The following is a 25,313-nucleotide window of genomic DNA, read 5'->3' as shown; positions in this document are numbered from 1 at the left end:
ATGCGGCCCGACCTCTGCTGCTGCTCAGCGGAGGGGGTGACAACACTTAACCCTTCCACAGTGCATTAGCACTGCCCTGATATGAGCCAGTTACCAACCCCTCCGGCAGGAAGCAGAGTCTATATCGTTCTCACCATTGTGCTGATGGGAAAACTGAGGCACTTAGAGGCAGTGACTTGCCCCAGGTCACCCAGTGAGTCAGTGGCAGAGCTGGGACTGGAACCCAGGGCCCTCTAGGTGGCCACTCCTGTTGAGTTCCCTGCTTCTCAGGAGCAATTGGCTCCTTTTGAATCTGAGCCAGGTGGTGCTGTTGGCCCCATGCTGGCTGCTATGGTAGAATATGTACCCCTGGATGTTCCCAGACCCTCGGCCTCGCAGCTCCCTCAGCAGAGCCCCCAGCGCTGTGACTCACAGACCAGGGGCCGATCGCTGGGAGTTAGAGTGGAAGGTGCATTGGGCAACTGCCGGCTGGAGAAGATGCGCTGGGTGGGCTCCTCGAAGAATGAGGTGTCTGCTGAAGGGAACCAGATCCAGGGCCAGTGCAACCCATTAGGTGACCTAGGCGCTCGCCATGGGCACTAACATTTAGGGGGCGGTGACTGCAGCGGCTGGATCTTCGGCCGCCCCGGTCATCGTTGGCATTTTTGGGGCGGGACTTTCCACTGCCTCTGTCAGGGGCGGAATTTCGGGGGTGGGACCTTCCGCCGCCTAGGACGGCAAAAAAGCTGGCGGCGCTCCTGACCAGATCACGAGGCCACCAGGTTTCCTGCCAGCCATTCTGGGCATGGGGCTGTGGATACGGCCAGCCAAGGACAGGGACGGTTCCTCCTAGCCGGTAACTCGTGTTTTCACTCCTTTTAAAGGGCTTCATCACTCCAGTCACGGGCTGAGCCAGCCTCCGCCTGTCCCTGGAAATCAAGCGCCTCCACCGTAGCCTGAATTTCCAGAGCGAGCTCTCATCTTGGGGGCTTGGGGATTCCCTGCTGCAAGCCGAGGGATGTGGGTCACCCCTAGCATGGCATTGGGGTCAGCACTGACTGCCAGGGGAGAGTGCCCTCTGCTGAGCCCTCCGCCCGCTCCCTGCAGCACAGTGCCCCCCAGTGCTGCACCAGGCCAGCACTGCCTCCAGGGAGCTCTAGTGAGTCAGCCGCTCTCGTTTCCTGCAGCCGGAGATCTCCCGACCAGGCATTGACCCTGTGATCTGGCCGCATGCCTGCGCTGGGTGGAGCTGCCCAGCCAGCGCCCTTGGACGCTAGGCCACAGGTTCTGTTCCCAGGGAGTCCCATCCCCTTCCCTGGTGCAGTGATGGAGCAGCACAGAGGGGTTGCCTCTTGCTCCCGTACACCCCTGCCAGCCGTGGGCTGGCCCTGATGCAGGCTGCTGGCCCCGGGCCTGCTGACCTTTCCAGGAACTGCCAGGATTTGGGAGAGACTCCGGCCTCTTCCTGTGACTCACTGCAGCCTGGTCTGTGCCGGGATTTGCCTCTCGTGGAGACACCCCCTGTGCAGGCCCCGGGTGCAGAGGGGAAGAGCTGCTGTTTGCACCAGTGCAGCTGCCCCCTTGCCCCGGCGCAGACCCCGGCTTTGTCAGCTAGTGTGTGGGACGGCAGCACCAGGGGTTGTAACTGGCGCCAGTCCCCAGGGCAGAATGCCCCCCACCCCCACTTTACTGGTGCTGAGTCTCTGCAGTAACAGGGCTTGCTGCACCTGTTTGGCCTGTGTGCTGGGACCTGGCCTGGCCCTGGCTAAGCAGCTTTGGCCTGGGTCCAGTGCTGGCTGGGAGAACTCAAACCAGTGGGTAGGGAGAGGGGTCGGAGGCGCTTTCCAGTTGAGTCAGTGTTAGGCCCCCGGGACACTGCGGTGCTGCAGGGTGGGGCAGGGCCGCCCAGAGGATTCAGGGGGCCTGGGGTCTTTGGCAGCGGGGGCCCCCCACCACTGAATTGCCACTGAAGACTCGGGGCAGAAGGACCCCCCACCCCCTGCTGCCGAATTGCTGCTGAAGACCCAGAGCGGAAGAAGCCCTGGCTGAGCCCCCACCCCTCTGGGCGGCCCTGGGGTGGGGGCTCAGCCAGGGTTGCTTTCTCGTCTTCCAGTCTGTGCTGCCCCCAATGCCCCCACGTGCCACTAGGGGGTGCTGTGGTGTGGGGTGCTCAATAGGGGTGCCCCAGTATGGCACTAGGGGGCGCTGTGCTGCAGGGAATGAGGGGGGAGGGTCACCCAGCAGAGCCGGGGATGGAACCTGGGTGTCCTGTGTTCCAGCTCAGTGCCCAGTGGTGAGCCCGTCCCATGTCGCACGGGGGCCCATCTGTAGCTCTGGGGTGGGGACAGGGCAGCAGGGCTCTTGTGCAGCAAGGTGCGGCCAGCTGGGGTGGGCACAAGGCCTAGCCTGGCTGCACTGATGTGCGGAGTTACACAATCTGCCCCCCACCCCGTGTCTGTTCAACATCCCCCACGGCTCGGGTGGCACATGGGGAGCAGCTGCTGCGACAGCTGCTCACAGAGGGCCAGAAAAGGGGAAGGAGCTGCCCCCCCTCCTCCCCCATGCTGTGGGTCCCTTCCCAGCTCCGAGTCATTGGACAGGAGAAAGCTGGCTGCCCGGGGCCTGCGCAAGGCTGGTGGGTCTCTAGTACAGAGTTGATCAGGGTGAAGGGAGAGTGCACCCCCCAGGCGCCTCTGGGGTGGGACATGGGGGCTGTCTATACAGGAATCCCTCACCTGGAGCTGAGATGCAGCCACCTCTGGGGTGGGACAGGGGGGCTGTCTATATAGGGATCCCTCACTTGTCGCTGAGATGCAGCCATCTCTGGGGTGGGACAGGGGAGCTGTCTATACAGGGATTCCCTCACCCTGTGCTGAGATGCAGCCACCTCTGGTGTGAGACAAACGGGGCTGTTCAGCTGGGATCAGTTTTGGGGCCCTGAGGGCTCTGCCCTGGGATGTTTCTAGGGGGAGCTTGGCCAGTGTCAAGGCGCCCTGTGTGCAGAGTTGGGGGCAGCATGTTGGGGCGGAGCATTGTCTGGGGGCTGCAGTTTGCAGCCACTTAAGGCATGGTTCAGGGAACTTCTGGAGGGCGTGGGGTGAGCCGTTTGGTCCCTGGGGGTGGGCACTCAGTGGGTTGTCCCTGGGGGCATTTGGGGGTCAGCCAAGCTCTGACCCTGGCTCTGGGGGGCTGCACTTGAGGGAATCTCCCCCTTCCCTGTTAACCCTTTTGGCCCAGGCCTGGCGGGGGCGGATTCAGGCCCAGCCTGAGGTGCTCGGGTGGCTGCAGGCAGTGCTGCGAGGCGCGGGAAGGGGAAGTGGTTTTGTGACATGGGGGGCGGGGAGGGATAGACTCTGAGCAGCAGGAGGCTGGGTGTGGCCCAGCGCACGGACCCAGGGACGGACTGGGGGCCCGGCCTGGATCCCCCTGGGGCCAGGATGTCGCTCTCCGAGTCAGACTCCTGCTCTGAGCACGATCTGGAGGTACCCGGCTGGGTGGGAGCCCCAGGCGGGCACAAACTGCCCCCATCCTGCTGCCCTGGCACAGTGGAGATGGGAAGGGTGGCCCAGCCTGGCAAAGGGGCTGTGGGATTCCCCCTGGGAGGGGAATCAGCCAACTCTCATCCCATAAAATAAAATATGGCTCTGCAAGGCAGGGCACCGTGTGGGCCTGACGGGGGATGAGAGCCAGGGTGGGACTGATACTTGGGTGGCACCATGCAGGGGGCACGGTGCTTTTCTGCTACTGCGCCAGCTGCCTGCAAACAGCTGAGGGGGGAGGGGCGGAGAGGAAGGGACAAGGTTCTGCCCCCACGCCGCCATCTTCTAGTCAGCCCCCCCGCTGCTCCTCCGAGAGGCCATGGCAGCTCTGGGGTGGCGCGTTGTTAACTAAGGAGCCTCCCCCCCGGCTATGCCATGTCCCGGGGGGTGGAAGGCTGCAGCGCCAGGGCTGATTACCCAGTGCCCTGGGGTGGGAGGGGTGGAAATCCCACTGGCAGTGGGGCCAGGAGCCTGCTGGGCTGGATCTGGATGCAGATTTCCAGAGGACCCCCCACGCCCCCCCAACTGACCCCTCCCCAGAGACCCTCTCCCAGCCATCTCTGTGCCCAGAGAGGAGCTGGTATTGTCCATTTTATAGTAGGGCCTACAGGCCCCAACTGGGATCACCCCCACCCCCCCAGTCACTGCCCAGACCCCAACCAAGATCAGGCCCCTGATAGCACTGGGCGCTGCCCAGACCCCGACTGAGCTCGGGACAGGGGGCTGGGATGGGGTTGGGGAGGCTATGAGCACAGGGGGGATTGAAGGGCCGTTGGGCCAGCAGATGCACGAGTCTCGAGGGGTGGGTAGGGAGCTGTCAAGGGTTGGGGGCAGCCGTAGAGGTGGGTGGCAGGGAGGGGGCTGTCAGGGTGAGGGGCTGTCGGGGGGCAGCCGTGGAGGTGGGGGCCAAGGGAAGGGGCTGTTAGGGGGTGGGGGGCTATCAGGGGGCAGCTGTGGAGGTGGGTGGCAGGGAAGGGGTTGTCGGGAGCGGAGGCTGTCAGGGGACAGCCCTGGAGGTGGGCAGCCCAGGGGGAACTATCGAGGGGCAGCTGTGGCGGTGGGCAGCAGGAGGGGGGCTACCGGGGGCAGCCATGGCATGGGTGGAAGGGAGGGGGCTATTAGAAGCAGCTGTGGAGGTAGGAGGCAGGGAAGGGACTGTCAGGGGACAGCCATGGAGGTGGGCAGTGGGGGGAGCTGTTGGGGGACAGCAGTGGAGGGGGACAGCAGGGAGGGCGCTGTCAGGGGGTGGGTGGCAGGGAGGGGGCTATTGGGAGCAGCTGTGGAAGTGGGAGGCAGGGAAGGGACTGTCAGGGGGCAGCTGTGGAGGTGGGAGGCAGGGCAGGGGCTATTGGGGGGCAGCCAAGGAGGGGGCAGGGAGGAGGCTGTAAGGGGGTGGGGGACTGTTAGGGGGAAACCGTGGAGGTGGGAGGCAGGGAGGGCGCTATTGGGGGACAGCTGTGGAGGTGGCTGCAGGAGGGGTCTGTTGGGGTCAGCTGTGGAGGTGGGCAACCCAGATGGGGCTGTCAGGAGGCAGCTGTGGTGGTGAGTGGCAGGGAGGGCACTGTCTGCAGACAGCCGTGGAGATGGCCAGCAGGAAGGGGGCTATCAGGGACAGCCGTGGAGGTGGGCAGCCCGGAGGGGGCTGTCGGGGGGCAGCTGTGGAGGTGGGCAGCCTGGAGGGGACTGTTGGGGGGCAGGTGTGGAGGTGGGCAGCCTGAAGGGGGCTGTCGGGGTGCAGCTGTGGTGGTGGGCAGCCTGGAGGGGACTGTTGGGGGGGCATCTGTGGAGGTGGGCTGCAGGGAGGGGGCTATCAGGGGGCAGCCATGGGAGTGGGGCAGGGCCAGGTGCTGCAGGCCCCTCACCTGCGCTCTCCCCCGCAGGGCGAGCAGAGCTGGTCGTTCCTGGAGCAGCTGGCGCTCGATCCCAGCCCCGACCTGGCGGCCAGCAGTGTCCAGCAGCGCCTGGATGAGGAAAAGGAGCGGATCCGCCGCGAGATCCGCAAGGAGCTGAAGATCAAGGAGGGGGCGGAGAACCTGCGCCGGGCCACCACCGACCGCCGCAACCTGGCCAGCGTGGAGAGCCTGCTGCGTGGCTCCGACCGCAAACTGCAGCAGCTGCACTGCCGGCTGCAGCACCTGGACGCTCACATCATGGTCAAGGAGCCGGAGGAGAGTGGAGGTCAGGGGGCAGGGGCATGGCGGGAGGCTGGGAGGACATGCAGGGGTCATTGGGGGGGCACGGAGCAGGGGTCATTGCTGGAGGACACGGGGGTCATACAGGGGGTCAATGCCAGGGGGCCCAATGAGATGTTTTAGGTGCATTGAGCCAAGTAAAGGAGAGAAACCTCCTGTCTCAGCTCCCAGCAACTCTCCCCTAAGAGCCAGAGACTGGAGATCCCTCCCGCACGCCTGCAGGGTAAAGGCTCAGTGCTCTGAGTGCTAGGGAGGCTTGGGATGCTGCTATCTCAGGGCTATCTGTCCTGGAGAGGAGGCAGGTGCCAGGCGGACCCCACTAGTAGCTGGGGTTCATCAAGGGTCTGGCACTACTCTTCCTCCTGAAATGCGATGCAAGAAGCAGGGAAGGGAACCACAAGGCAGCAAATGCTGAACAGAACCCAGGGGAGTCTCCATCACCCGGCAGCATTGGTCAGCGGAACTTCCCACCACTAGGTCTCAGTGAGGCCAAGGGTTGGGCAGGATTCAAACAGGCTGGGGGGGTTGTCTGGTGTCTGGGGCTGGAATGGAGGCCTCTGAACACCCGCAGGATTGGCAGGGAGCCCCCACCCCGTGGTGTGGTGTCATAGTGTTAGCACTTGTGCCAAGATGCAGCCACCTCTGGGGTGGGGCAGCTCTTTGTACAGCTCTCCAGCTATCGGGGGCAGGAGGGCTCAGCCCTGAGAATGGATTCCCCCATCCCTGTGGGGATTTGCCTGCTTCTGCGGTTGCTGACAGCCTCCACCATCAGAGACGGGATACCAGGGTAGATGGGCCCATTGAACTGCCCTGCCATGGAGATTCAGGCTGCATTGCTGAGATGGCCCCAAGGAGGATTAGGAGGCAGTGCAGACCCTGTGGGTCACAGCCACAGCTCCTCCCAAGGAGCATTTTCACTAGCTCCCTCCTCCCTATCCAGCTGGGAATTGCCCCCGTCAGTGTCTGACTTGAGCTCCCTGAGTGCCAGGCCCCTGTGCGGTGCCAGGGCTGTACCAATGACTGGGATTTCATAACAGGAAGCCACTACATGCCACCTGCCCCAGCAGCAAATCGCGGCGCGAGCCGGGGGGTCTGAGGCAGGAAGCGACACGGCTGCTTCCTCTATTAAGCTAGAAAAACAAATTATCCGGTGCCTGCAACAGCCCCTCCCAGCCCAGCAGCCCCGAGTGCCCCTTCCCTCCCCGAGAAAGTCCATCTGCTTCATTATGCCTTAATCGGCCTCAGAGAGACGTGGTGGGATAAGTCTCGTGACTGGGACATGGGGACGGGGTACAGCTTGTTCAGGAAGGCCAGGCCGGGGGAAAGGAAGCTGGTGCATTACACAAGAATACATAGGCTTGCTCTGAGGGCTAGCAGGAGGCGTCCGTCAGACCAGTTGAGAGTCTCTGGGTAAAGATAAAGGGGGGGGGTGCTGCCCTGGTGGGGGGTCTCCTCTAAACCACCCAGCCAGGGGGAGGAGGCATTTCTAGAAGGAATCACAGAACTATCCAAACACATGCTCTGGTCGGAATGGAGATGTTATCTCCCACACAGGGCAAAGCACAGAATTTCCAGTCAATTGTTGGGACGTGCTGGGGCCAGCTGTTTGTTCCACGAAGGGGAGGAAGTGACGAGGGGGTGGAGGGTGGGCAGCCCGGGATTCTGACCAAATTGGTTTTGCATCTGAAGGCGATTTGGGTGGAAGCGATCGGGAACTAACAGATTTCAGGACTCTGAGGAAAGAAAGCAGCAGAATAAGGGCAATCAGGAGAAAATCTCCAGGATGAAGGAGTCGAGCAGTTTGTCAAAGAGCCAGTGTTAAAGGCACAATTGCAAACCATCCCGAGCTGAAGGCAAGAGAGGAGGAATAGGGAGAGGCCAAGATGGCTCCGTCAGGGACTCGCTAACGACTTGAGAATCAGAAAGGAACCTACAAGAAATGGGAACAGGGACAGATGGCCCAGGAGGAGAACAAAAGCACAGCACAAGCTTGCAGGGACCATATCAGAGGGGCTAAGGTGCAGAATGAATTTACATCTAGCCAAGGACATAAACAGCAGTAAGCAGAGACCCTTTAAATCCATTTGGGGCAAGAGATGATGAAGGAAAGTGCAGGTCCTCTGTTTAGCGGGGAAGGAGAGCAAACAACCAGTGGCATCAAGAAAGCTGAGGCATTTCATGCTTGTTTCGCTTCAGTCTTCACTCAAAAGATTAATGGAGAGCAGATATTCAGCACAATTAGTATTAACAATCAGGGGAAGGAACATGAGCCAATCTAGGGAATGATCAGGTTAAGGAATATTTCGAGAAGTTAGGTGTATTCTCGTCGGCAGGGCCCAGTGCAATTCGTCCTATTTCAGGAACTAGCAGCAGCAATCACACCTCCATTAGCAATTATCTCTGACAACTCCTGGAGGGCTGGGGAGGTCCCAGAGGAGGGAGAAGGGCAAACGCAGTACCTGTCTTTTAACAGGGGAACGGAGAACCCGATCAGCCTGACTTTGATAGCTGGAAAGACACTGGAACAAATTATTAACCAATCAGTTTGTAAGCGGTTAGAGCGCAGTAGGGTTAAGAGGAATAGGCAGCATGGATTTGTCAAGAATAAATCATGTCAAACCAACCTAATTTCCTTCTCTGTCAGGGTTACCGGCCAAGTGGATGGGCGGAAGCAGTAGATGTGATATGGTTTGATTTTAGTGAGGCTTTTGACACAGTCCCACATACGCAAGCTAGGGAAATGTGGTCTAGATACAAATACTCTAAGGTGGGTGCACAAGTGGTTGAAATACCGTACTCAAAGAGCAGGTCTCAATGGTTCGCAGTCAGACTGGGAGGGCGTGTCTAGTGGGTCCCACAGGGGTCAGTCCTGGGCCCGGTTCTAGTCAATATTCTCATTAATGAATTGGGTAACGGAGTGCAGAGTGTGCTGATAAAACTTGCATCTGACGCCAGGCTGGGAGGGGCTGCTAGCATTGTGGAGGCCAGGATTGGAATTCAAAACGACCGTGACACATTGGAGAATTGGCCTGAAATCAAGAAGATGAAATTCAGTAAAGACAAGTGCAAAGTACTTCACTCAGGAAGGAAAAATCGAATGCACAACCAGAAAACGGAATACCTGGCTAGGCAGGCAAAGTGCTGGAAAGAGCTGAGGTTATAGCGGATCACAAATCGAATGTGAGTCAACAGTGTGAAAAAGGCTGTTGAAAAGGCTGATCTCATTCTGGGGTGTATTAACAAGAGTGTCGTATGTATGATGTGGGAGGTGACTGTCCCACTCTGCTTGGCACTGGGGAGGCCTCAGCTGGAGTCCAGTGTCCAGTTTGGGGTGCCTCGCTTTAGGGAAGATGTGGACATGTTGGAGAGAGGCCAGAGGAGAGCCACAAACATGATCAAAGGTTTAACAAACCGGATCTGTGAGGAAAGGTTCAAAGCTGGGCATGTTTAGCCTGAGAAAAGACGACTGAGGGGGACCTGAGAACAGTCTTCAAATATGCTAAGGGCTGTTACAAAGAGGACAGGGATCAGTTGTTCTCCATGTCCCCGGGGGGTAGGACAAGAGGCAATGGACTTAATCTGCAGCAAGGGAGATTTCGGTTGGATATTAGGCAAAACTTTCTAACTCCAAGGGGAGTTCAGCTCTGGAACAGGCAACCAAGGGTGGTTGTGGAATCCCCGTTGTTGGAGGTTTGTAAGGACAGGTTGGACCAACCTGTCAGGGACGGGCTAGGGTTACTTGGCCCTGCCTCAGTGCAGGGGGATGGACTAGGTGACCTCTCGAGATCCCTTCGAGCCTGACATTTGTGTGATTCTATGACTCCCTTCCTGGTGCAAAAAATGCAGCTGCCTCTGGGGTGGGGCATGGCAGGGATTGTGTCATGCACAAGGGGATTTGACCCTCTCCGCTTAATGAGATGTTTTAAGTGCATTGAGCCAAGTGAAAGACAGAAACCTCCTGTCTCAGCTCCCAGCAACTCTCCCCCAAGAGCCAGATACTGGGGCTTTCCTCCCCAGTGCCTGCAGGGTAAAGGCACCTGGGGCCAGGATGAGTTCTTTGTCATTAGGGCCCTGGGTTCAAATGTGACCCTAAGTCAAACTCCCTCTGGACAGCGGGCCAGATCCCCTAGATAGCCTATGTGTGGGGAGCCCTGGGCTGGGCTAGCAGTGAGCTGCCGGTCAGGATTGAGGGGCACTGGCAGAGCTGGGGAGTCCAGAGGAAACCGTCACACCATTACTTTGTCCTTCTCCCTGGGTGCAGACCCCGTTTGGGGGTGGGCCGGGACTGATGCTCTTGTTAACCCATGTGAGCCTAGGAATGAAGCCAGCGTGGCAGGGCCGGAACCAGCCCCAGTGAGGGACCAGCCAGCAGAGATGGGGGCAGGTCGGTGAGAATGCCCCTCCCCTGCCTCATCCAGCCCCCTCCCCCCGGGGGGCACGACCTCCCTCCCCAGCAGGCATTTAGACACCTTGGCTCTGCTGATGCCCCTCAAGCCTGACCCGTAGCCCCCTGCTAGCCCCGCCCTGGGCTCCTGGGTCCTGGAGGGGTAGGGCTACCCCCTGCCGGGCACTGCTGACCCTCTCCCCTCCCCCTTGCAGATGCCCCCCAGTCGCCCAACAGCCTGAGCCGCTCGGCCGCCAACAAGCACCGCCTGGCTGGGCTGGAGAAGCAGCTGAACATTGAGCTGAAGGTGAAGCAGGGGGCAGAGAACATGATCCAGATGTACGCCAATGGCTCCACCAAGGTGAGGGGTCCCGCCCCCTCCTCCACCTGCCTCCTATCCCACCCTCCCCTGCCTGGCCCCCGCCCCCATCCCACCTTCCCCTGCCTGGCCCCTGGCCCCTGCCCCCCATCCCACCTTCCCCTGCCTGGCCCCTGCGCCCCATCCCACCCTCCCCTGCCTGGCCCCTGCCCCCCATCCCACCTTCCCCTGCCTGGCCCCTGGCCCCTGCCCCCCATCCCACCTTCCCCTGCCTGGCCCCTGCCCCCCATCCCTTGCCTGGCCTCTGCCCCAACCCACACCCTGCCCCCTAACCTCCATTCTCCCACCTCTCCACCACAACCCCCTTGCCCCTTTGTCCCCATCTCCCAACTTCTCCCCTCCCCCTTCCCTGGCCTGCTCCCAACCTCCCCTCCCCTCCTCTCCCCATGCCTTTCCGCACCTGGCCCCCAACCCACCTCCTCCCCCACTTACCTCCCTCCCCTCAGCCTCTCCACCCCCCAAGCTCCTCTCCCATCCCAGCCCCCCTTGGCCCCCTGCCTCCCAACTTCCCTGCTCCCTTTGCCTCTCCAACCTACCTCCCATTCCTCTTCCTTCTCCCCTCCCCCCACACTCTCCTTCACCTTTGCCTGCCCCCTTTGCTCCTTGCCCCTCACATCCCCCCTCCCCTGCCCTGGAGGCTCTGGGACCGAATTCCCAAAGAGGCCTCCAGCCCCAAAGAACGGACATGGAGGGAGGAGAGAAGACATGTAGCCCCTCCACCCCACTGGGCAGTTCCCACCCGTCTGCTCTGGGGCACTGATGGAGGGGCTCATGGGGGGGTCAGGGCCTGTAGGAGGGAGCTGGCTTTAGCAGCGAGTTTATATTTAACCCCATAAAAGACCCGGTTCAAAGGGACCCCACCAATGGCCCTGCCCCTCCCCCTAAGCATACAACAGCCCCCCACCCCCAACCGTCCCAGACCACAACCCCCAGCCAGTGTGTGGTTCCTGGGGGACCTTTTAACCACAGTGAAAGCATGTCCCCCCCCACCCTCCTCAGCTTCCAGCCCCTCCCCCTGCCCTCAGACCCCTCCTTTCTCCAACCCCCCCAGCCTCCTGCCAGCCCCTCCCCTTGCCCTTCTCAGCCCCCAGCCCCTCCCCTTGCCCTTCTCAGACCCCTCCTTTCTCCAACCCCCCTCCAGCCTCCTGCCAGCCCCTCCCCCACCCTCCTCAGCCCCCAGCCCCTCCCCTTGCCCTCAGACCCCTCCTTTCTCCAACCCCCCCTCCAGCCTCCTGCCAGCCCCTCTCCCACCCTCCTCAGCCCCCAGCCCCTCCCCCTGCCCTCAGACCCCTCCTTTCTCCAACCCCCCCTCCAGCCCCCTGCCAGCCCCTCCCCCACCTCCTCAGCCTCCAGCCCCTCCCCCTGCCCTCAGACCCCTCCTTTCTCCAACCCCCCCAGCCTCCTGCCAGCCCCTCCCCCACCCTCCTCAGCCTCCAGCCCCTCCCCCTGCCCTCAGACCCCTCCTTTCTCCAACCCCCCCAGCCTCCTGCCAGCCCCTCCCCCACCCTCCTCAGCCCCCAGCCCCTCCCCTTGCCCTTCTCAGACCCCGCCTTTCTCCAATACCCCCCAGCCTCCTGCCAGCCCCTCCCCCACCCTCCTCAGCCCCCAGCCCCTCCCCTTGCCCTTCTCAGACCCCTCCTTTCTCCAACCCCCCCTCCAGCCTCCTGCCAGCCCCTCCCCCACCCTCCTCAGCCCCCAGCCCCTCCCCTTGCCCTTCTCAGACCCCTCCTTTCTCCAACCCCCCCAGCCTCCTGCCAGCCCCTCCCCCACCCTCCTCAGCCCCCAGCCCCTCCCCTTGCCCTTCTCAGACCCCTCCTTTCTCCAACCCCCCCCAGCCTCCTGCCAGCCCCTCCCCCACCCTCCTCAGCCCCCAGCCCCTCCCCTTGCCCTTCTCAGACCCCTCCTTTCTCCAACCCCCCCCCAGCCTCCTGCCAGCCCCTCCCCCACCCTCCTCAGCCCCCAGCCCCTCCCCTTGCCCTTCTCAGACCCCGCCTTTCTCCAACCCCCCCGCCTTCTCAGCCCCCCCCAGTTTCCCTTTCTCCAGCCTCTTGCCAGCCACTCCCCCACCCTTCTCAGCCCCCTCCTTTCTCCAGCCCCTCCCCCTGCCCTCATCAGCCCCCTTCCTTCCCCAGCTTCCCGCCAGCCCCAGGCCTGCCCCCCCGCCCCTCCTCAGCCCCCACTTCTTCAGCCTCCTGTCAGCCCCTCCCCCACCCTCCTCAGCCCCCTCCTTTCTCCAACCCTCCCTCCCGCTCTTCTCAGCCCCCCAACCCCCATTTCTTCAGCCTCCTGTCAGCCCCTCCCCTGCCCTTCTCAGCTCCCCTCCTTTCTCCAGCCTCCCCAGTCCCTCCCTCTGCCCTCATCAGCCCCCTTCCTTCCCCAGCTCCCTGCCAGCCCCAGGCTTGTCCCCGCCCGCCACTTCCCTGGCTGTCTGCCAGCCCCAAGCCCTTCTCTCTTTCTCCCTCTTGTGTGGGTCTCCCCCAGTAATAATCAGCTGCCCCCTGCCCAGCCTCAGCTGCTCCCTCATGGCACAGGCCAGACCCAGCTCCCCCCACGCTGCTGCTGTGGCACAGAACCCAGTGCGCACCACTCAAGGACTGACAGACTATTTAAAGGGACGCCGCGCTATTCCCAGGCACGTCCCCACTGTGTGACTCAGTTTCCCCCAGGGGTAGTGACAGTGTTGTGGCTCTGGCAGGGAGATACGGGGAAAGCAGCAGGGAGGGGTGAGGTGCTGGTGATGCCCCAAACCCCAGAGTTCCCCCATAGTGGAGAGAGGGGATCCTGCTCCTCGGGGCCCATCCAGCCCTCAGGGGGTACGAGGGGTTTGCCCCACAAGGGCTGGGCTGAGACAGGGAGCTGCCCTTGCTATGGGGGTTCGGACTCGTGTGTGTGTGTGGGGGATGGAGGGAGCTCCTCAGACAGCTCTGGGCTCAGCAGCCCTCCCAACCCCCTGCTCTGTCTGCCCCCCAGGACAGGAAGCTGCTGCAAACGGCCCAGCAGATGCTGCAAGACAGCAAGACCAAGATCAATATCATTCGCATGCAGATCCGCAGAGCTGCGCAGGCTGACGTGGTGCCACCTGAGGGCGAGGACGTGCAAGGTGAGAGGGGCAGTGGGGGGAGGGGAAATAGGCTGGGGAGCCATGAGGCATGGGGTAGTTGGGGGGTGGGGAGACAAGGAGGGGTGAGGGATGAGCAGCAGGGTGGGGGCCAGGGTGGTGTGTCCATAAGCTCCTGCTGTAGATACTCACCCTGCCCAAACTCCCACAATCCTCTGCTCCCCATGGCCTCGCTCACTAGACCGCTGTGGGGCCTGGTGGGCAGATCCTGGAGCCCTGTCAACTTGGGAGGTGTTTATCCAGCGAACCCACCCCCTGGTGTCGCATGGCCCAGCCACAGGGTAGGGGGCAGGGATCCCCCCTAACACTGGATCCCCCTGGTCAGGGCTTCCCCAGCACCCAGGTAGCTCAACTCGGCTGCCCCGCCCCCCTGCAACTCTGGCTCTATCCCTCTCCCCGCAACAAATCCCAGGTGGTTCTGCCAATGCCCCTCTCCTGGCAGCTCTGCACCAGGGCGTTTTACTGATCCAAGCACCCGTCACCCTGGCAGTCCCCTGCTGCTGCCTGTACCCAGAGCTGCACCCGTCCACGTGCCAGCCGGACCATCACTGCAGGTCCACTGGGGCCCCTGCAGGCCCCCACCCTACCCCCCGCTCCAAGCCACAGCCACCCTGTTTCCTGCAGCCCATTTCCCAGCCCTCCAGGCCTGGCCTTTCCCGAGCTGCATCCCCCCTGCCTCCAAACGCGGCTCAGTGGGAGGGAACCCTGGCAGCTTTGGCTACAGCCAGGCCCATGGGACAGGCACAGCTGTGGGAGAAACGGGGGCACAGCTCTAGTGCTATGCAGGGTGGGCAGGGAAGGCGGCAACCCGGGGAGGCGCTCCGTTCTCTCCAGAGCCCCCCAAGGAGCAGTGAGCCTGGCTTTGATCATTAATTCCTAGCCTGGTGCTCACCGGTCAGCCCCTTGGAGCTGAGACCCGTGGAGAGGAATTGGCTGGGGTTAATGGGACAGGACACTGGGATGCGCCCCAGCTCCTAGATGTGCAGCCACCTATGGGGTGCGGCACAGAGACAAGTTATACAGGGACCTCTCTCCTGGTGCTGAGATGCAGCCACTTCTGGGGTGGGACATGGGGGCTGTTTGAGTTCACAGTCATGAAACTCAGCTCCGTCTCCTCTTCCATGGTCGGAATAGAACCCAGGAGTCCTGTTCACTGTTCTATGGCTGCAGGGCAGGGCCTCTGGGTCTACCCCCCAACCCCTAGCCGGGAGCTCCCCAGCCAGGGCAGGGGTCTGACCCAGCACTGTGCGTCCCCCCCTGCAGGGAATCTGGACCTGAGCTGCATGGAGCTGCGCATCGAGGAGCTGCGCCATCATTTCCGCGTGGAGCACGCTGTGTCCGAGGGGGCTAAGAACGTGCTGCGCCTGCTGGGCTCTGCCAGGACACCGGACCGCAAGGCCATTGCTGAGGTACTGTCCGTCCCCCTCCTGCACAGGGCCATCGCTGAGATACTGCCCCCCCCGAACCCTCCTCAACCCCTCCCCCGCAGGGCTATCACTTGAGGTACTGCCCCCCTCTAATCCCCTCTCCACAGGGCCATTGAGGAGGACGAGGTCCCAGGGCAGCAAGCAGAGGTGGCTGTAGGGGGGAGCAGGGGGTATCGGGGGTGGTTTGGTGCATGGGGCTAGGGTTTATCTGTGGGCGCAAGGCCAAGATGCCTGGAGGGCCACGGGGGGCACGATGAGTGCATGTGGGGTCACGGGGGTCTCTGGAGCTGTGCCCACACTATGCCTATTGCAGGCCCAGGCGAAGCTGACCGAGTCGAGCCAGAAACTGGACCTGCTGCGCCTGGCACTGGAGCGGCGCTTGGGGGAGTTGCCCGAGGATCACCCCAAGGGCTGCCTCATCAAGGAGGAGCTGATCATGGCCACCTCATCCGCCTTCAGCACCCGCAACAACACCCCCTACCAGCACAACCAGTACAGCACGCTCTGCAAGCCCTCGCCCCTCACAGGTACACCAAGGTACCGGCCCCCCTGGGGAAGTGTCCCCTAGCGTCCCACAGGTACCAGCCCCCAGATACCCCCTGGGGAGCAGCAAGTCCGCGAGAGAGCTGGAATAGAACCCAGGAGTCCTGGCTCCCAACCTCTCTCTGCTCTAACCACTAGTCCGTTCCCCTCCCAGAGACAGGGACAGAACCCAGGAGTCCTGGCTCCCAGCCCCCTGCTCTAACTCCCCCCCTCCCCAGGGATGCTGGAGGTGCAGCTGCTGGGCTGCAGTGGGCTGCTGGAGTTGGTGCCTGGTCGGACCCGTGGTGGTACTGTCTCGCTGCCCTGCAACAACCCCGGCGAGGTGCGCACCATCTTCATGAACCGCCCTGGGCGGGGGCTCTACAGCCGCAGCGGCAGCCTGAGCGGCCGGACCGTGCTCAAGTCCGACGACTTCAGCAGTGAGTGAGCCAGGGCCCCAGCCTCTGACTGGGAACACCCGGGGGTGGGGTGTTGTGCTGCAGTGGGGATTGGGTGAGGGGATTGGACGGATGCAGGTGGGGATGGGGGAGGGGATCCTGTAGGATTGCTGCAGAGAGGGAGGGGACCGAAGGAGGGTGTTGTGCTGCAGGGGAGGGGGATCAGAGGGATGTGGGAGGGAATTGGGGGGGTGCTGTAGAGGGGAGGGGATCGGGGGTGCTGTGTGGGATAGGGGACGGGGAGATGGATTAGACTCTGTCTGCCTCAGCACAGGGCTGGCTTGGAGGTGGAGGATGGTTGTTGTGGAGGGCAGGGGGTGGTTGTAAGGAGTTGTCAGCTGACAGGCATTCGGGGGGCATTAGCACTATCACACAGGCACACCCCCACACACAAGGCAGGGCGGTTTCCCCTTGGGGGAGAAATCATGACACAGAGTCTGGGGAGTCCCTCAATGAAATCAATTCATTGTCGCTGCCCCAGTCCTGGGGCAGAGGTGGGCACAGTAGCATTCAGGGCAGCCCAGGACCACAGCCCTGCACCAACTCTTGATGCCCAGGAAGCAACTCTGCCCCAAGCACTGACTCTTGCTGGAGAGACCCAGGCTGGGATCAGACTCCCCTGCCGCTTGCAGCAGCTCTCTTGTGAAGCATGGGCACGAGAGTGCCACCAGCAACACGCAGCGTGTCTCCCGAGGCTGAACACTTACTCGCACGCAAAGAGCATCGGGCTGTGTAACAGCACCCCGTGGTAGCTATTGGTATAATAGCATTTACTGTGGTACCCACTATGTCAGAGGTGGGCAAAGTACAGCCTGCGGGACCATCCTGCCCGGCCCTTGAGCCCCCGGCCCCTCCCCCGCTGTCCCCCCGCCTCGCAGCCACTCTGCCGCACGTGCAGCGCTCTGGGTGGCAGGGTTGCATGCTCCTGCAGGGCAGTGCAGCAGTGTGTCTGGTGGCGCAGCGCCCAGACATGCTGCTCTGAGTGGCATGGTAAGGGGGCCGGGGCCGGGGGGTTGGATAAGGGCCCAGCTCCAAGGAGGCAGTGGTAGGACAGCTAAGGGATGACGTGCGCCTCTCCCCACAGATGAGGTGAGCGCCGTGCTGAAGCTGGATAACACTGTGATGGGGCAGACAGCCTGGAAGCCTGTGGGCCAGCAGGCCTGGAACCAGACCTTTGCCCTGGAGCTGGAGAGGGTGAGTGTGGGTGGGAGGTGCAACCATCAGGCCCTGCTGCTCCAGGACGCTAGGTCTGGTCAAAGAGCAGCCATGCACCTGAATCAGATGAGCCTCTCTGAGGGAGGTGGAGCCAGGAATAGAACCCTGGTGTCCTGACCCTCAGCACCCCTCACCCGATGCTGTAACCACTGGACCCTACTTCCCTTCCAGAGCCACGGACAGAACCCAGGAGTTCTGGCCCTCCGTCCCCCCTCCCTGCTCCAATCATTAGACCCCACTCCCTGCCCAGCACTGGGGATAGAACCCAGGAGTCCTGATCCCCAGCCCCAACCCCAGCCTGATTGCTGCACTGCCAATCCAAGCCTGGTAAGTGACCAAAGCTGGGCTTCCAGTGCTCAGCTGCTCTGTCCCCCGGACCCTGGGTTCTTAAGCACATTAGGGCACCTGGTTCCATCATGGCCCAGCCCTGATTCTGCTTCATTGTCACACTTTGTAGTGTGGATGGGTCCTCCCCCAGCCCGAAGTGTTTAGCAGGGCACAGACAGCTCCCGTCTGCACTCTAGCTCTAACCGAGTTGTAGTCCCCCCTCCTCGCCCAAAACTCAGCTGAGCCACAGCCGGAACAGCTACTGGAAGGGGTTAAAATGGCCCCAGGTCAGTGGGAAACTGTTTACACTGGAACTTAATAATGGCTCCAGTTCTGGGAACTGTTTTAGTGCTGGACATTTTAGCCCAAATATCCAGCTCCTTGGGGGGGGTTGTGGGTTATGGGTGGAGCTTCCAGGTGGTGGGTGGGGCTTCCACACTGCCTTGCCCCCCACCCCCAGCTGCCTCATAGCCCTGGGCCCTGGGGCCTCTCTCACTCCTGGTTTTGCCACCCAGGCGCGGGAGCTGGAGATCTCGGTGTATTGGCGGGATTACCGCAGCCTCTGTGCCTTGAAGCACCTCAAGCTGGAGGATTTCCTGGACAACCAACGCCATGAGATCCACCTGGACCTGGAGCCCCAGGGCACCCTGCTGGCCGAGGTGATGCCTGCAGAGGGCGAGATCGGGATAACAGCGAGGGGGAGCAGGCCCTGGGGGGAGGAGTGGGGAGCAGTCCTGGGAAGGGGGGAGCAGGGAACAGAACCTGGGGTGAGGGGAACTGGCCGTGTCCCCTTCCCAACACCTATCAAGGTAAATTCACCGGCGGGGGGGAAGCTGCTTGGCCCCTACTCCTCTATACACGGCCAGTCACCCCATGGGCTCGCTGGAGTGTGGCCTGTGGTGGCCCCACTGCACTGGGGGGGTGGGAGCTTCCCCATAGCCCCTGGGAACAGAGCAGTGTTGCAGCGGGCGGGAGGGGGGTGCAGTGACCTCACCCTGTCCTTGCCCTCCCCTTCCTGCCCAGGCCCAGCCTCTCACCCTGGTCTCTTGCCGCCCCAGGTGACCTTCTTTGACCCTGTCATCGAGCGCATCCCCAAGCTCCAGAGGCAGAAGAAGATTTTCTCCAAGCAGCAAGGTGCCATCTCGAGGGGGCAGGACCTAAATGCAGGGCCCATTGCCCCAGGGGGGCTCCTGCGTGAACTCCCCAGCCCAGATATGGGTGGGCACCGGGTGCCAGCCTGTGTCCCCCTCCCCCATTGGGGGCTGACACTGCCCCTTGTCCCCATTCATCCCTGTGGGGGTGGGCTCTGCCTCCTATGCCCCCCTGCCTTGGGGGCTGACACTGGGCTCTGCCCCATATCCCCCTAGGGGATGGGCACTGGGCACCGGAGCCTCTTGCTGCTGAGGCTCCAGGTTCGGCTACATTCCCAGCCCTAAAGCAGATCTGGGGGGGTGACTGGAGGTATGGGGGGGACCAGTCCCACCATGACCTTTGACCCCCCAGGCAAGGCCTTCCTGCGCGCCCGTCAGATGAACATCGACATCGCTACCTGGGTGCGGCTGCTGCGGCGCCTCCTGCCCACCGCCAGCTCCACCGGCGCCTACAGCCCCTCGGCCCACGTGCCCACCGGGCCCGGCTCCGAGGGCCACCACAGCCTGGCCAGGTGAGCCCCTGAGGGTCCCTGGGGCAGCGGGAGGAGTGGGGGGCTGGAGCTCACTGCACCTGGCATGGCCCCCTGGGTGGCTCATTTTGCCCTCGCTCTGGGGCCCGGACTGTGGGGGTTGGGCAAGGTCCCCAGGGACAGCCCCCTGCTGTGGAGTGATAGAGGGACGGGCCCCACACCCCCAGCAGGCAGGCCAAGCTGTCCCCCAGAGGAGTGATGGGAGAGCCCAGATCTGTGGGGCAAGAGCCCAGATACTGCCAGGAGCCTGGGGGTGCCTCACCGCCCAGCTGTGGAAGGGGGCAGGAGGTTTGCCTGGCCTGCCCCACAAATGCTTACGGGGGGGATCACAAGGGGGCAGGTATCTCTTGTCGTCAGACCCGCCAGCCCAGCTCCAGCTGCTCCAGGGATCTTGGGGGAGGGGGCTGTGGGGGGATCCCATGGGTCTTCCACTCTGAACTCTGCCTTCCCTGCCCCGCAGAGACTTCTCCATTGAGAAGCTGAACCTGGACATTGATAAACCGCAGCAGGAGCAGCCAGGCCAGCTGGCCGACGGCGGGGAGCGACCGGAGAGGGGCGCACTGGTAAGACTCCCCCTGCTATGTGGGGGGCTGGTCCTGTCCCTTTGAGCAGCTCCAGGGTGGCGGGGATGGGCTGGGTCCCTGGCGCCAGGCACAAGAACCACCCATTGCCAGGCAGCAGTGCCAGACCCAGGGAACCGCCCATCGTAGGCTCCAGCCACCAGCTATGGGGACCCAGCAGCCCACACCCAGCCCCACAGGGAACCAGTGCCAGACTCTGGGGCTCCCTGCAGTCAGAGCCCAGGGGAGGGAACGGGCCCCCTGACACCAGCGACTGGGGACCTGACTCTCGCTCCCTCCTGTTTGCCGGGGCTGCCATCAGCTGCACCCAGAGTCCATGGGGATGGGCACCCTGGAGATGAAGCGAGGGATTGTGGATGGAGATTCCCTGCCTCATGGCTGGGCCCCTCTGTACCCCAGTGGGGAAGGTTAGGCCCTGCTGACCCCCGGACTCACCCCTCCAGCCTTTGGCACCACCCAGTGCTGCCATGGGATGGTGCTGCCATCTCAGCTACCCCCCCCCACACACACAGCTAGTGCAGCGGGCAGTGAGGGGGCTGGGTGAGCTCCTGTCTGCCTGACCCCCCTCCCCCGTCTGTCCCCCAGAGCCCGCAAGCAGGAGATGAGGAGCTGGTGCCGGGAGGAGACACCCGAAGGCCTGGGAATAGCGCCCTGCACAGGTGAGGGACCCCTGCCCCCATGCTGCCCCCCATCTCCCGCCTGCCCAGCCCCAGAGACCACAGGGTCCCTCCCAGCCCCATTTGCTCCTGACCCAGACCCCCAGCCGCTGTCCCCCCACGCACCTCACTGGTGGTTGCCCCCAGGGCAAGGGGGGACCCCTTCTCCCAGCCCTGCTCCAAGCCCAGCCACTCCGGGGATAAGGCTGGCAACAGAGCCCAACCCAGCCTGATACCTGCCACATGCCAAGCCCCGTCCCCACCTGCTGAGCCCACCCCTCTATCACTGGCCCCTCCCCCACCTGCCAGCCCTGCCTCTCCATCACAAGCCCTTCTCCTGCCTGCTGACCCAATTCCGCCCCCACTTGCCCCAGCCCCACCTGCTGGCCCCACCCCTCCACACCCCCAGGCCTCTCCCCACTTCCTGCCTTGCCCCCCACACCCACTTGTCAGTCCCATTCCTGCCCACAGACCTCTTCCCTTACCCCAGAGCTGCCTCTTGGGACCCCTGCTGGCACTGTCACCCCATCCCCATGGTCCCAGCCTGTCCCCCTCAGCCTCCAGCAGGGGCTCTCAGTGCCCAGGGCTGGCTGACAGAGGGGGTCGGGTTGTGCGGGGGGCAGGGGTGAAGCGAGCAGCCCCATCCCTCCTGGGGCCCTTCTCTCCCCAGAGGGGGTGGGGATTAGGGGGGCACCATTCGCAGCCGCCCTTGCTCAGGGTTGGGCCGGGGGAGGGGTAAGGGGACTCCCTGCCCCATGGTGCGCAGGTCCCTCTCTGCCGCGCACCGGCTGCCAGCCGCAGCGGTGCCCAGTTCTCACTCTGACTCTGCACCCCAGGACGACGCCTTTGACGCTGGATGAATTCAGGTTCCTGGCCGTGCTGGGACGCGGTCACTTCGGCAAAGTGAGTTTTGGACCCAGCCCCACCCGTGCCCCTTCCCCCAGCCCCTCCCCCCTAGCAACCCCCCACTCATTCATCTGCAGCCCCCACCACTGTGTGTGTGGCGGGAAGTCTAACGTGCCCCCCACCCCATCCAGGCCCTTCCCAGCAGACAAGTGATTTGCACCCAGTTGTGCCATGAATCCTTGCCAGAGCTGGGGAGAAAACCCAGGAGTCCTGGCTCCCAGCCCCCTGCTCTCACCACTAGACCCCACTCCCCTCCCATGAGCCCTGGCCCCCTGCTGCAGTGCGGCCCCTAACGCCGGCTGTGTGTGGCTGCAGGTGCTGCTCTCCGAGCACAGCCGCACAGGGGAGCTCTACGCCATCAAAGCCTTGAAGAAGGGGGACATTGTGGCACGGGACGAGGTGGAAAGGTGAGTGCCCAGCACCCCCCCGTGCCATGGAGATCCAGCCAGTCCCCTCTGGAGACCCCTGCTGGGGGCAGAGGGGCTGGGGGCCTGGGGAACCGTCTCCCTTACCCCACCCTTGCCTATGTCCCCCTGCCCCGCAGCCTGATGTGCGAGAAGCGGATCTTCGAGACGGTGAATAGCTCACGGCACCCATTCCTGGTGAACCTCTTTGCCTGCTTCCAGACGCCGGAGCACGTCTGCTTCGTCATGGAGTACACGGCCGGCGGCGACCTCATGATGCACATCCACACAGATGTCTTCACTGAGCCGCGGGCCACGTGAGTGCAGGGCAGCCACGCATCAGCCCACAGGGCCTTGCTGGCAGTCCCAGCAGGCCTGGAACCCAGGAGTCCTGGCTCCCAACCCCCTGCTCTAACCACTGGACACCACTCCCCTCCCAGAGCCAGCCTGGAACCCAGAAGTCCTGGCTCCCAGCCCTGTGCTGTAATCACTAGACATTGCTCCCCTCCAGGGCTAAGAATGGAACCCAGGAGTCCGCACTCCCAGCCCTCTGCTCTAACCACTAGACACACTTCCCCTTCCAGGGCTAAGATTGGAACCCAGGAGTCCGGGCTTCCAGCCCACTCTTTCTCCCGCACTGGGCTGGGTTTGCTCTGTATGGCAGAGCCAGCAGGGAGGGGCTGCCCCAGCACAGGCTGTAGCACTGACACCCACCCCCGCCTCCATCATCCCCTGCAGGTTTTATGCCGCTTGCGTCGTCCTCGGATTGCAGTTTCTTCATGAGCGCAAAATAGTGTACAGGTAAGAGACTCAACGGGGGAGGGGGGAACGTTCCCTTGTCCAGCATGGGGCTCCCTGCTCTGCACCCTGCTGTACAGGTAGAGAAACTGAGGCACACAGCCGGGAAGGGATTTTGTGCATAGCTGGCGATAGAACCCAGGAGTCCAGACTCCCAGCCCTCCCTGCTCTAACCACTAGACATCAGTCCCCACCCATAGCTGGTGATAGATCCCAGCAGTCCGGACTCTCTGCCGGCCTGCACAAACTGACCCTCGCACCCTCCTCCTTCAGGGACCTGAAGCTGGATAATTTATTACTGGACAAGGAGGGTTTTGTGAAGATCGCAGACTTTGGCCTATGCAAGGAAGGTGGGTGCTGGGAACAGGGCAAGGGAGGGGGGCAGGGGTACCAGGGGCAGCTACATGTGAGTGTCAAGATACTTTGCCACTGGGGCCCGGTGGGCAGCTGGGGGTCTCTGTGCCCATTCCACCTGCTGCTGCAATGCAGCCACCTCTAGGGTGCGACATAGAAGCTGCTTATATGAGGGTGGTTCAGCCAGTGCCGGAGTGCAGCCACTTCCGTGGGGGGACATGGCAGCTGTAGGACTCAGAGGGGACGCAGCACTTTGGGACAGGAAGTGAAGGAGAGGTGTGTATCTGGCTGCAGGGGAATGGAAGCGCCGTACTGGGGCACCAGGACAAACGCAACTCTGGGGGGGAGCTCAGGGGTTGTTAATAACCACCCGGGGTATGGCAGCCCCTGCAGCACAGCGCCCCCTGCTGAGCCCCCCACCCCCTGCAGCACAGTGCCCCCTACTGAGCCCCCACCCTGACCCCCTGCAGCGCAGCACCTCCTACTTAGCCCCCCACCCCCTGCAGCACAGCGCCCCCTACTGAGCCCCCACCTCCACTCCCTGCAGCACAGTGCCCCCTACTGAGCCCCCACCCTGACCCCCTGCAGCGCAGCACCTCCTACTTAGCCCCCCACCCCCTGCAGCACAGCGCCCCCTACTGAGCCGCTACCTCCACTCCCTGCAGCACAGCGCCCCCTGCCGAGCCGCTACCTCCACTCCCTGCAGCACAGCGCCCCCTGCTGAGCCCCCCACCAGCACAGCACCCCCACCCCCTGCAGGACAGCGCCCCCTACTGAGCCCCCCACCTCACCCCCTGCAGCACAGCGCCCCCTGCTGAGCCCCTACCCCCTGCAGCGCAGCGCCTCCTGCTGAGCCCCCCACCAGTACAGCACCCCCACCCCCTGCAGCACAGCACCCCCTGCTGAGCCGCTACCTCCACTCCCTGCAGCACAGCGCCCCCTGCTGAGCCGCTACCTCCACTCCCTGCAGCACAGCGCCCCCTGCTGAGCCCCTACCCCCTGCAGCGCAGGGCCCCCAAGTGCCACACTGGGGTATTGGGGCCAGCCCTGCCTGAGGGGATAGTGCCTGCTGCTGAGCCCCCACCCCACCCCCTGCAGCACAGCGCCCCCAAGTGCTGCACTGGAATATTGGGGCCAACCCTGTCAGAGGGGATAGCACCCCCTGCTGAGCCTCCACCCCCTCTCTGGGAGCTCTCTCCATGCACTGACCCTGCTTAGCTTGGGGGCAGTCAAAGGGGGGGTAGTGGGGGCAGGAACCTTGGTGGGTCTGTGGCCTCCAGGGAGCTGGGAGGAAGCCCCGAGCGTAGCCCCCACCCTGTGAAGGGTGGGTTGCTCAGTGCATGGGGGGGACCCCAGGGTTTAACCCTTTCCCCTCCCCGCTCAGGGATGGGCTACGGCGACCGCACCAGCACGTTCTGCGGGACCCCCGAGTTTCTGGCGCCTGAGGTGCTGACAGACACGTCCTACACCCGCGCCGTGGACTGGTGGGGGCTGGGTGTCCTGATCTACGAGATGCTGGTGGGGGAGGTGAGTCGGGGGGCAGGGTCTTCTCCTGGGCCTTCACATGGCCACCCCAGGGCTGGTGGGGGTGGGGGAGGGCAGTTGGAGGGGCAGGAAGGTGGGGGAGGGGCCAGAGTGAGGACTAGTTCAGAGGCGTGCTCCCAGCAGGATGGGGGTTGGGTCTGAATGGAGGGAGGGGGTGTGGCTTGGGCTGGGGGAGGGGCTGGGTCACGGGGGGGGCATGGGGTGGGGTGCACTTGGGACAGGATGGGGGCTGGGTCAAAGGTGGGGAGATACTGGGTAGGGTGGAGGTGGGGGGCGCTTGGTTCAGGGTAGGGGGCTGGGTCAGGGCTGAAGTGCGTGGGCTCAGCCCAGTGGGGTTGGGGTGGGTGCTCGGGGCAGGGTGGTGGCAGGTTTGCACTGGGGGTCGCTCTGAGCTGGGAGGATGTTGACCCGCCCCCCCGGCTCCCCCCACAGTCCCCATTCCCAGGTGATGACGAGGAGGAGGTGTTTGACAGCATTGTGAATGACGAGGTGCGGTACCCCCGCTTCCTGTCCACCGAGGCCATCGGTGTCATGCGCCGGGTGAGTGTGCCAGGCCTTGACCCCATCACACACACACGGGTCTGGGCCAGGGAACAGGGCAGCTCCCGAAGGGCCTGTTGGAGCAGGGAGTAGGCTCTGGGGGGAGGGGCCAGACGCTGGGGGCGGGGATGGGCACCGAGGGGAGGTTGGGGTCCTGCCCCCCGCATGGAGCAGCTCCTGCCCCTCCAGCATGTGGCTTATCCGGTCCAGCTATCCACATGCTCCAGGGCTCTGCTCTGGGCGGGGATCAGGAAGGGTGGCTCAGTGCAGTGCCTGTGTTCCCCTGGGGATGGAGCGTGGTCATGAGG

The 25,313-nt window shown here is 63.2% G+C and overlaps 1 protein-coding gene across 2 annotated transcripts in view; it reads left to right on the top strand.

The window, feature by feature from the left end:
* PKN1 (protein kinase N1) overlaps positions 1 to 25,313 on the top strand; it is a 50,152-nt gene that overhangs the window by 21,686 nt on the left and 3,153 nt on the right. Inside the window, exons 1-20 of one of the 2 annotated variants that reach the window (XM_050925195.1) lie at positions 3,346 to 3,461; positions 5,399 to 5,696; positions 10,310 to 10,455; positions 13,444 to 13,573; positions 14,855 to 15,000; positions 15,332 to 15,545; positions 15,780 to 15,980; positions 17,083 to 17,192; positions 18,056 to 18,199; positions 18,599 to 18,674; positions 19,044 to 19,203; positions 19,682 to 19,784; positions 20,388 to 20,461; positions 21,295 to 21,361; positions 21,680 to 21,771; positions 21,909 to 22,085; positions 22,507 to 22,569; positions 22,840 to 22,916; positions 24,305 to 24,447; positions 24,898 to 25,005. In XM_050925195.1, coding sequence (XP_050781152.1) covers positions 3,417 to 3,461; positions 5,399 to 5,696; positions 10,310 to 10,455; positions 13,444 to 13,573; positions 14,855 to 15,000; positions 15,332 to 15,545; positions 15,780 to 15,980; positions 17,083 to 17,192; positions 18,056 to 18,199; positions 18,599 to 18,674; positions 19,044 to 19,203; positions 19,682 to 19,784; positions 20,388 to 20,461; positions 21,295 to 21,361; positions 21,680 to 21,771; positions 21,909 to 22,085; positions 22,507 to 22,569; positions 22,840 to 22,916; positions 24,305 to 24,447; positions 24,898 to 25,005 — 2,574 coding nt within the window. In that variant the 5' untranslated portion in view covers positions 3,346 to 3,416. Of the gene's footprint in view, positions 1 to 3,345; positions 3,462 to 5,398; positions 5,697 to 10,309; positions 10,456 to 13,443; positions 13,574 to 14,854; positions 15,001 to 15,331; positions 15,546 to 15,779; positions 15,981 to 17,082; positions 17,193 to 18,055; positions 18,200 to 18,598; positions 18,675 to 19,043; positions 19,204 to 19,681; positions 19,785 to 20,387; positions 20,462 to 21,294; positions 21,362 to 21,679; positions 21,772 to 21,908; positions 22,086 to 22,506; positions 22,570 to 22,839; positions 22,917 to 24,304; positions 24,448 to 24,897; positions 25,006 to 25,313 lie in introns of those variants that run through there. The other variant, XM_050925196.1, reaches the window with a different exon arrangement.

This window comes from Gopherus flavomarginatus, chromosome 16 (genome assembly GCF_025201925.1).
Source record: "Gopherus flavomarginatus isolate rGopFla2 chromosome 16, rGopFla2.mat.asm, whole genome shotgun sequence".
Classification (NCBI taxonomy): Eukaryota; Metazoa; Chordata; order Testudines; family Testudinidae; genus Gopherus; species Gopherus flavomarginatus.
This window is presented reverse-complemented; position numbering and strand designations above follow the sequence as displayed.